The following is a 10,817-nucleotide window of genomic DNA, read 5'->3' on the forward strand; positions in this document are numbered from 1 at the left end:
TAAGATATTTTCACAAGAGAATAGACCAAAATATTTATAAGACTTTATGTTTTTGCAGCAGGCCTTGCAAAAGTATTTTGCTGCTTAAACTTTTCCACATTTTGTTACTTTTTAATATGATCCAGAGCATGGTTCTCAAACTGTTTTATTCATAGAAATCTGAATAATTTGCTATACATTTGTATCCAAGCCTCCTGAGCCAATACTTTTCAGTCTCATTTTTGTTCTTTGTTTTTTTGGGGGGGTTTCTGAAAGAAAAAAAATCCACTCCACACACCTGTTTTATTCTTCTAACCTTTTTTATTGTGAATAATAACAATCATGTGTACAAAGATAAATCAAGGTTGTAAAAAACAATTATAGAAAAATATCTGTCTGTGTATCCATTAAACAATCATCAGCCACTCCAGCGCAGCGTCCGGCGGTCAGAGAACAAACTGAAATGCAAAGCAGACCATCAAAACAAACAGTCCAGCTGAGTAGACCAGGGGAGTCACATTTACAGAGCAAGAACACAGAATCTTACCAAGTAATTTTGTTCTAGTTTCTATTGAAAATATCCTACTATCCTTGCAATAAGACAAAACCAATTTAAAATGAATTTTTCAGCAAGAAATAGGAGGAGGTGAAGCAGTTTGTCTCAGGTTTCTGTACGTTGCTTTAAGTGAATAAATTCTTAATATTAGTGAAAAATGCTAGTTTCACTGGTAGATTATTTCACTTATGGAAAAATGTCATGCTATAAGTGAAGTAATCTTCCAATGGAACTGGTACTTTTTCATCAACATTAAGAAATTATTGACTTGAAACAATCATATTTTTGCTGAAAAATTCATTTTCAGTTGGTTTTGTCTTATTGCAAGGGTACTGGGGTATTTTCAATAGAAACTAGAACAAAATTACTTGGTAAGATTTTGTCTTTTTGCAGACAAAATCCCCAAAAAGTAGTGTATACAACAATATACAGACAGGATTCAATGTAATACTGCTGGAACTCCTCATCATAGAATATTGTAACACATTTCAGAGCCCTGAGGGAAATCCTTCCTGAAGTAGCTCTCCTCCACAGGCTGGATGTAGGGGTAATCTGTGGGGGGGTAGTAGGGGGTGTACTCATCGAGGGGGGTGCTCTCCGGCTGGGCTGGCCAGCAGCCAGCCATATTGTCCTGATGGGGGCTGCAGAACTGATACGGGTAGCGTTTTGAGAGGAAGCCGTGGAAGGTGGTCTCCATCCTGGTGGGTGAATCATAGCAAGACGAGGAGGAAGAAGAAAATGAGTCCTGCGGGGAGTAGCTGTTGGGATCCAGGGGGGTGTAGAATGTCAGGGACTCTGACGAGGAGCAGGCTGCCTGGAAGAGGAGAGGAATCGACCAGCAGATGTAGAGCGTTAGTCTGAGTAGAAGTTGTCATGGAAACAGGACACAGTGAGAAAAAGTGAGAATTTAACTCTGTGGGATCCAAGTCTGATCAGAAAATGTTTGGTCACGCCACAAAATAGTGTGAAAATCACCCTGCAGTCAGTGCAGCCTTTACTTACAACTGTAAGTAAAGGCTTACAATTTACATATTGTAAATTGTGTCTATTATTGGAGATAGAATGTATACATTTAGTTTTAACAAGGTCTGAAATATGGTTAAAAGTGAAAGAGTCTAGATTTTTTCCTACATTTGCCTTCCTCACATGCACATCTCTTTTACTCTGAGTATGTTATTTTTTAAAGGTTTTTGTGGCTCTAATGATCTTTATTTGACAGTTGTCAGACAGGAAAGTGCGTCATGAGAGAAGGTGACAACATGGAAGTCATTGCACCAGGAATCGAACCTGTGGCAGCAACATCAAGGACTGAGGCGTCCGTGTAAGTCACGCATTACCTCTATATTTGGGCTGAATCTTAGTTTGACTGAAAGTAGAGGCCAAAAATATAGAAACAAAGATGTATTACCAACATATTAAAATAACAAATGGCATCCTGACCTTGTGGGGTCAGGATAGGCTGATGCCTATTTCCAGCTAGCGATCTGGGTGAGAGGCGGGATACCAGTCTGTCGCAGGGCAACACAGAGACACACAGGACCAGTCTTGTATAGTAACAAAGTAAAAATACTTCACTACTTTACTTAAGTATATTTTGGAGTACTTCATATGAAAATTTTTGATAACTTTCACTTTTACTTCATTACATTTCCAAACTTAATTTCATACTTTTACTCCGATACATTTTCAATGTGTGGTTTAGTTACTCGTTACAAAAAAGCAAGAGAGAAACGCAAATGTTTTGATCCCACCTACTGATTGACTGAAACAAAGCCTGCTTGCCTGGGCTTGTTCATCACCACCAATAGGATGCACAGGTTTCACCTCCCCACCTGCGTCAAAAAGTCCAGCAAACAGTCTGATTGGTCAGTGCTCCGTTCGTGTAGGTTTTGCCGTTAAAATGTTTGTTTGTGCAGCTTTGGTTTCCGAGATATTAAAATGATTTTTTAGGTCATCCAGAGTTCACCATCCCCGCATTTTGCTCCAAAACAAACCAAAGTGGGCTGGTTCGTTAATGCTCCGTTTGTGCAGGTTTGTGCCGTTAAAACAAACGCAGCAAAGTTGTTTTCAATTTGGATTTTGACTGTTCCAATATCCGGTGTGAGCGGCGTCTAGCTCGAGGTTGATCCGATTTATGAACGCTATTTTCGGCCAGCCGGTCTCTGGTCTCCCCCTTCCTCAAGGTGTCGGAGTTTCACTCAGGGAGAGTCAACAAATTTTACATCCAAACTCTCCAGAGAAACTAATTGAAATAGATTTCTTGCCTTGTGACCAACTGACAAGAAATTCATGCTGTTACACGAGACACACTGTTCTCTAGTGAATTTTTAGTCATACTCAATATTTTCAGTAATTGTAATCTTAAAAAGTATATATTTTGGATGGCCTAAAAAATCATTTTTAATATCTTTTTAATAACCAAAGCTGCACAAACAGAGCACTAACCAATCAGAGTATTTGCTGGATTATTTGAGTAGGTGGGTGTCAGCTTCATGGAGGTCTGTTTCGCTTCTCCCATTAAACACCAAGTTAACTAAAAGCTCTCCCTCTTCAGATGTCAAATAAGCTGCATTTCCCTCCCAATTCTTTTTTTCTTTTGCATAATGACCAGTTGTGTTCACCTATAGTTTATGAAGTAGAGGAATCGTAACGGGGTTTTTTCTTCATGTTGGCCGCATTTTCTGTACTGACTATTTATTTTTCTCATTTTCAGCACTGACCTTATTGAAAGGAAAAATGTAAGGCTTACAAAAACTTTGTATTTTCTGTCTTGGAGGGTTTACTAAGAAGCTGGTTCAGTTGTAAAGCAGGTTAAGTTAACCTAAAGCAGGTTAAGTTAACCTTGTGGTTTAGGTAAAGCACCTAATTTTCTTAACTAAATGATGCCTGCAGGTTTATCTATTAGCAGGTTTCATTTTGCCTGCACTTGGTTGTGTACATTATTTTACGTGTATTTAACAAGTTTACCAAAATATAAAATGTCATTCAACTGCATTTGACTTGTTTTACTTTTTACTTGTACTTTTAATTTAATTACTTGAGTTCATCCATTTACAGTCATTTCCATACTTAAGTACAAGACATTTCAGATACTTTAAGAGTAAAACTCAAGTAACATTTCAATCAGTGACTTTTACTTTTACCAAAGTCATATTTTGGAGCAGTACCTATACTTTTACTTGACTCTGAGATTTCAGTACTTTATACAACACTGGACAGGACAAACAACCAAGCACACACACACACACACACACACACACGCACACACACACCCAAACACACACACACACACACACACACACACACACACACAAACACACACCGACACCCATGCCGAGGGAGAATTTAGAGAGACCAGTTATGTTATGTTTTTGGACTGAGGAAGGAAGCCAGAGTACCCAGAGAGAACCCACCATGCATGAGAACATGGAAACTCCATGCAGAAAGACCCCAGGCTGGGACTCGAACCCAGGACCTTCTTGCTGCAAGAAACACTGTTGCAGTTGGCAACAGTGTTGCCAACTGCCCCACTGTGCAGCCTGCACTCTAAACTCACATAATTATAATAAGATTCTTTTATATATTTTTAATATGTTTTTTTTATTATTATTATTTTAGTTTTATGATTGATGTTAGCATCTTATTCAAGTAACTTAGCAATTTTGGTTGTTGGTTGATATCTTGTTTCTTTGTCTTTTAAGCACACTGAGTCTAAAATGTGTTTTTTATTCTGTGATTTACTGAAACTTTCTGATAACTGAACTTGGATGGTCATGTTCTCGCGTTAATTTTGCGATAAACTGACGTAAAATGTGGAGTCACACAAAAGTTGTAAATAAAAATAAGAGTGACACTTTTAACTTTGTATTTGCTACAAATAGAAGAGATGCTTTTCATGGAGGAAGACTCGGAGACTCACCATCCCTTGGCCGTAATAATCCACGTCTGAGGAGATTGCGTGACTCCAGGGCAGCGGGGAAGATGTGGGCTGAGCAGGCAGGGAGTTGTAGTCCATGGCTCCTCTGGAACTGAAACTGTAGTCGTTGCTGGGCAACATCAAGTCCCCGAAATGGTGCTGCTGGGGGTCGCTGAACGCGCTCGCATGCATGTGCAGGCTGCACGAGCTCTTAGTGACAGGGAGGGAGGGCGCGCGCAGCTGCGGGACTCGAGAGCTCATATCCGCCGGAGGGGAGGCAGGAGGAGGGTCCTCGTGACGGCCTAATGAGATCAGATTAAAAAAAAGAGAGATATTAGTGCAATTAATCCGCAATAACATGAGACAATGCGGCACGCTGGCGCAGAAGCAGCTGTCCTGTCTTCCTCTGGTCAGATCGCAGCATGCTGTCTGCGCTCCAACTCTATTTCCAGTTGCAGCAACTGACATTCTGGAGCGTTTAGGCTTAGAGGTGACAATAATTTACAGCAATTGCATTCCGACAAGCCTTGAAAGGCCGAGGCTCATCTGAGAGCTGTGCTCTGCGGGGTCAGGGCAGCTCAGGCAGGATCCTGCCTGTCAGTACCGGGGCGTGCAGCGCGCTGCCCGGGATCTGAGAGCAAGCTGCTTTTGGTATCAGTGGCAGGGCAGACGCATGACTTCAGATTTTATAGAGATAGACTGAAAAGAGTAAAATGAATGCAGCTATAAAATGTTCTGAACTTTGATATTTCACTTACTTTGGGGCACGGAGAGACAAAGTTCCTTTTGCTCGAAGTAAACCTGAAGAAACAGTCAGCCAACCACCAGGAGGATAGTTGGATCAGATGGAGAAGGAGGAAATGGACAGTTAGAGTTTTGTACAGGTTTTCCGTACATGTCGTCATCTTCCCTAAATTATTTTATGGCAAAAAGAAAATGTGGTAATTTAATTTACTTTGCAATAAATAAATACATATCAAATCAATATTTTTGCTTAAAAATTTGAATCACTTTATTCTAGAAAGGTGACAATATTACTTTTCAACATTTTCCAGATTTGCTTATTGCCGCAAGGGCAGTTAGTGATTAACTGGGTCAGGTTCCTGCAGGCAGGTGTGTGCGCGCGCGTGTGTGCGTGCATGTTTTGTGTTGTAATGTTTACCGGTTGGGGTTTTCTGCTGGCCTCCTTTGCTCTGTGCTTCTGCAGCAGCTCTTTGACCGTGGTCTTCACCCGGACGCCCTGGTACACCCGTGGCTTTTCTGCGCAAAGAGTCGGACTTGTTTACCAAACACACATCTGCACACACAACTGGCTTCTCATCAGCAGCTCCCGATGAGGGGAAGAGGAAGGCCTTTCTGAGATTAAACATCTAAACGCTCACAGCTATTAAATAAGTAAATTAAAGTTCCTGTCTTGTGTTTCATCTTTTACTCCGTTCTATAATAATAATAATAATAATAATAATAATAATAATAATGTCTGCAAGTACATTTTAAAATTGTTTGTATTTTGAAAGTTTTCTCTGCGTGAAGCCCATTTGCCTCACTCCCTGCGCTCTTGGCCACAGACTCCTTTCTGCGCTCCCGGCTGGCAGCGCATTTTCTCGGCGTTTCCTCAAACGCCCCTCTGCTGGCTGACTCTCAGACTGAGGCGCTTTTCTCATCTGTTGAATCCCTACTCCGCGCAGACCAGGTGGAAAAGAAAGGAATGTAAATCGGCACAAAATACCGCCACAGTAAGTACTTATTTCTACGAAAATCGCGCGCGGGATGGCTTAATTTAACACATTTATTACGGTTTACTACGGTTAAATGATGTTGTTAATTTGTGCAGCTGATCTTAAAAAGGCTTTGCAAACAGTTAATAAAGCGATCGGACCATGAAACCTAAAAAATACTATCAATATTTAGTCGTGCTCCTCAGAAGTTTAAAAGTGCATAAATGCACTGGGTGTGTGTCGACAAAAAATACTCAGGAATTTTCTTCAGTTTCATGATGATCAGATGTGTTGTGGAAAGAATATTTCAGCCATTTCATGTAAGGGTTGTTTACAATTCAAACTCTCAATCAACTCTTCTCCAGAATCACTTATTTTATTTAAATCCCCCCTCACCCTTTCTTTGACTGCATGACAGTATAAACAGACGACGTTTGTACAAGGGATAATTGACAGGATTTGTAAAACAAAGTAATAACGAAGCTTAGAAAGCGTTAAATAAAGCGTTAAATAAAGCGGTGCATATGCTTTCTATATGCACCGCTTTCTATGGTGCATATGCGCGCGTAATTTGGCCTCAAAAGCGCAAATTAATGGATTGTTGAAAAAATTTGTTAAGACACAAAAGACTTGGGATCAAAACCTCCTCTGATAAATATTCATATAGTTAAATGCTTCTCTTTGATTTGTTTTAAACATTGGGAAATAGTGGGCTAAAATGACACATCCCACTCAAACGCCCTGTTACGCACAAGCAGTTCGGGCAGAGCGCTGATGTCTTAAATCTTAGCTCCACCGGCAAATCACCTCGATCAAAAATGTGTGCAAAAAAACTCTCATCTACGTGTCCTAGAGTGCGTCAACGAAATGCTCAGGCTGAACTAATACGTCCTGTAAAATTGATAAAAGTCTGTTAAGCCTCAGGAGCTGAAAGTCCGCAGGATACATCCAGCTTCAGAGGCATGCAGCCAGGTGGCAATTAAATATAACACTCCCCAAATAAGGTTGGAAAAAGATGTTTCCACATTCAGAAATTATTGTAAACGTGCATAAAAGTGAACATCTAGAAAGAAAACAGCCATCCATGTTTTCTCCTCCCTCCAACATGTCCTTACTTTCACTCACAAACATCTATTTCTATAACCAACATCAGCATTTCCTTTTTTTCTATTCTTTTTAACAGGACAAAAGCCAAATAATGAGAATCTTCAAATAGAAAAATCCAACACATAACTCACCAGACATGATGGCTGAGAGGAGGAGAGGATCCCTGGAGAAGACCTTTGGATATCCACAAGTTCTGTACTGCCTCAGCAAAATGGCCAAGAATGAAATTTCTATAAAAGTCTCCAAAAATAACAAGTCTAATGTGTTCCAGTGGGATCAGAGCATTCAACAATATTGTAATAAAGCTGGGGAGATATTAGTTTGAGATTTTCTCCCTCCATGCCTACTATTTAAAACCCCTAGAACTCAATGATTTGACAATGATTTGATTGCGCGTTACTTACAATTTGAATATTCAGAAGCATCGCTCTCAAATCAATTTTTCAATAAAAATAACTACCCAAGGACTTTGTAAAAGCCCCACTTTAATGTAATATAGCTGTGTTTTATGTTTTGGTGAGGAAAAAACCACACTTTTATCAATTTTATGCTCCTTTTGGCATATCAGAGCACCACAGCCCTTATTACACACACCAGCTATAGATGATGCTTTTTGCACAGATTTAAAGGTGAATTTCATCCCAAATCTGACCTCACATATCCACTGATGGACCACGTGCACAAGAAATGTGTGAAATTTTCATTTTTAAAGGTTTTATGGGAAAGAAAAACGCACAAAAGTAGGATAGAAGGGGGCGGGGCAAATGGCAGCAGCCATCTTTGCCATGCAGGCCTTGAGCTGCTGCAGCAAGTGGTTCCAGAGTTCTGACCTGCTGCAGGGCGGGAGGCACTGAGCTGCTCTGCTGACAAAACACAGTTCAACAAAAAAGCACATTTGTGTTTTGTTTTTTTATTTACTGAAGCTTGTTAACATACCTTCTCTTTGATCACATATTAAGACATTTATCCAATAAAATCACAAAAACATAGTAAATATATGTGAAAATGTTGTCCACATATTGTTCATAAAATAACTGTTGATGTGCTTAACATTTAGCACATCTTATTATTAAAACATATTTAGTGGTTTCTAATCATTTTCTTTAATTTTCCCTGAATATGAAAGAGCCCATTTATTTCATGTAGTGTAATTATCATAACACCCACTGCATGCTCATCAATATAGTAGTTATATCTATTTTGGTTTGGTCGACGTAAAGAAATTTTATATGATAATAATATGAGAGGAAAAAAAATAATAAATATATATATATATATTCGTGTTTTTTGAATAAATAAATATTATATATATATATATATATATATATATATATATATAATATATATATATATATATATATATAGCAATAGCTGCATATATATATATAATATATATATATATATATATATATATATATATATATATATATATTTTTTTTATTATTATTTTTTTGAATTTATTTATTTAATCAGAAAGTCTCGTCCTCTGCTTCTCTCCGCCCACTTTTGCTCCTCTCGCGGCACCGTAGCGCCATCTTGCGGTGACATGCCTGAACCTTTGCCGAGTTATCACCAGAGCAGAAATGATAATAATGCGGCAAAAATGCAGGGGAGTAAATTATTTTCTACTTATACTGTATATGAAGTATCTTTACCATGTCAAACCTTCTTTAACATTTGGACTCTATAATGTTGGTTTACATGATAAAGAACCAACTATTATTCTTAAAAATTAAGAATATTTTTTATTCTTGTATATAGGGTTATATTTAACCCTAACCCTATAAATAATGGGTTAGTCTGATCCTGGTTCTTAATGCTCTTTTTTGAAGTTTGATTAGTGACTGTTGTGCTGTTTTGTAGTTATTTACCCAAATCTCTCTGGAGTCACTTAAATAAGGTAAAACTAAAGAACAGTGCAGAACTAAAATTCTGCACTGTTCTTTAGTGCAGAATTTAGCTGAAGGCTGTTTCTGTGTCTGTGAACAAAAAGATGCTTTTCTTACTGAAACTATGATAGACCCACTTCATGATCTGTGAACTGAAATAGTAAAACCCGTTCACTTTTCCATAGATGGACAAACATTCTTGTTTAAAGAAAAAAAGACCAACAGCTGCATAATGTTCAGATAAAGTAATGTTCAGTATGATTTTAAAATACAGTTCAGGTTAAGGACTAGTTTTTATGAGTCTTTTACCTGAACTTATACTTTGACAATAAAAAGAGTTTAGTAAAATTTAAGATTTTCTTTTCTTTTCCAGGGGAGCAGACTCCACTAAGACTGTCACTCCACAGCTGCATGTATCTCATTAATGTTAGCAGATGTTGGCAGGTATGATGTAGTCTTGAGATTCTGTTTCAAACTGAGTACATCCACCTCTGGAAAACATTAAGGTTCTCTGATTTTACTCTTTATAAGTATATGTTTGAGTAAAATGAACATTGTTCTTTTATTCTATGAATTACTGACATGTCTTTTAATTTTGTTTGTGAATGTATGTGAATAAGCAGTTACATTTACAAAACGCACAAATGAATATCTTCTCATGGGTCTTCACCCTGCTGGGAGCTAAGCACCCCTAAAGGTCAAATCCTAGAATCGCCCCTGGTAATAGCCACCAAGTCTATAGAGGGAGTTGAAAGTGCTTGGGATGAATAGGAAAGTCATTGTAAAGGAAAAACATGCTCTTGTAGGAGTGCTTGAGGGTAAGTGAGCCTTACCCTTACCTTCAACCAAGCATTACGGGACCAAATGAATCAGAATCTGCGTTTGGTTCTGTTACTGCATCAGAACCACTTTTAGTATTTTAGAAATATCAAATATTTCTACCAAAATATTTGGTAGAAATATTTGGTAAATATTTCTACCAAAATATTTTTTGGTAGAATATTAGAAACGTAAGATTTTTCTGAGGAATGTTACAATTGCATGGTTCACATAGTCAAGAAATGTAAGCAACTGTTATTTGAAACATCTATAAAAGAGCAAAGTGATTTGATTGATCATTTGAGGCTACATGACGAACAAAAGTGAGGAAAGCAGTGAAGTAAAAGCTCTTTTCCAAAACATGTCTATGACCGCCAGAAAATCTGGGTGAATAAGGAGGACTTTAAAGATGTCCGCTTTACAGAGCCCAACGCCTTGACCTGCTATGCGAATGATTTTAATGATCTTATTGAACCCTTCTTTGAGCTCTTTGGCTAGAAATGAGTCAACTGTGTCATGACCTGAAGGCACAAACTGAAAATAGAGAATATCTATGCCCAACTGAAAACCATGAATGAGTCCATCAACAAGAAAGTTAAACTCTGTATCTTCTGGAGATGAAATGTAAGGGTAGGAATGAGAGCAATCACCTTGATTTGGAGTAAAGATATAATTTTAGTAAATTTACAGTGGAAGTAGGGTTGTGAGGTCAGAATATCCTTGCGTAGACACCTTCACAAATTAGCAGGTATGCAGCAAATTGTAGCTGGAGACTGAGCTGCCAAGATAGGTGAAATTATTGCAGCTCACCCTGTTCCCCTGGTACAGGAGCT

General features: G+C 38.4%; 1 protein-coding gene and 1 long non-coding RNA gene across 2 annotated transcripts; one reads left to right on the top strand and one right to left on the bottom strand.

Moving 5' to 3' along the window:
* Positions 1-280: 280 nt before the first annotated feature.
* linc.pou2af1 (lnc RNA pou2af1) lies at positions 281-5,821 on the bottom strand. Its single transcript, XM_055025316.1, has 5 exons — positions 5,766-5,821; positions 5,614-5,728; positions 5,210-5,252; positions 4,455-4,753; positions 281-1,349 (listed from the first exon to the last, which is right to left on the bottom strand). Exons 1-5 carry the CDS (start codon positions 5,819-5,821, stop codon positions 1,002-1,004), a joined length of 861 nt encoding a protein of 286 aa, XP_054881291.1. The 3' UTR covers positions 281-1,001.
* A 112-nt stretch (positions 5,822-5,933) lies between these two features.
* Positions 5,934-7,625, top strand: LOC129355715 (uncharacterized). Its single transcript, XR_008605306.1, has 2 exons — positions 5,934-6,187; positions 7,353-7,625. It is a non-coding gene; the product is annotated as an uncharacterized LOC129355715 (long non-coding RNA).
* Positions 7,626-10,817: the final 3,192 nt, after the last annotated feature.

The sequence above is a fragment of the Poeciliopsis prolifica genome, unplaced genomic scaffold, assembly GCF_027474105.1.
Source record: "Poeciliopsis prolifica strain line A6 unplaced genomic scaffold, Auburn_PproV2 SCAFFOLD142, whole genome shotgun sequence".
Classification (NCBI taxonomy): Eukaryota; Metazoa; Chordata; class Actinopteri; order Cyprinodontiformes; family Poeciliidae; genus Poeciliopsis; species Poeciliopsis prolifica.

Coding starts and splice junctions, on each gene's coding strand:
- linc.pou2af1 (XM_055025316.1), bottom strand. CDS start 5,821: ATGTTTAATCTCAGAAAGGCCTTCCTCTTCCCCTCATCGGGAGCTGCT. Junction 5,253..5,613: donor CCAGCAGAAAACCCCAACCG/GTAAACATTACA, acceptor CTGTTTCTTCAG/GTTTACTTCGAGCAAAAGGA. Junction 4,754..5,209: donor TTGTCTCTCCGTGCCCCAAA/GTAAGTGAAATA, acceptor TGATCTCATTAG/GCCGTCACGAGGACCCTCCT.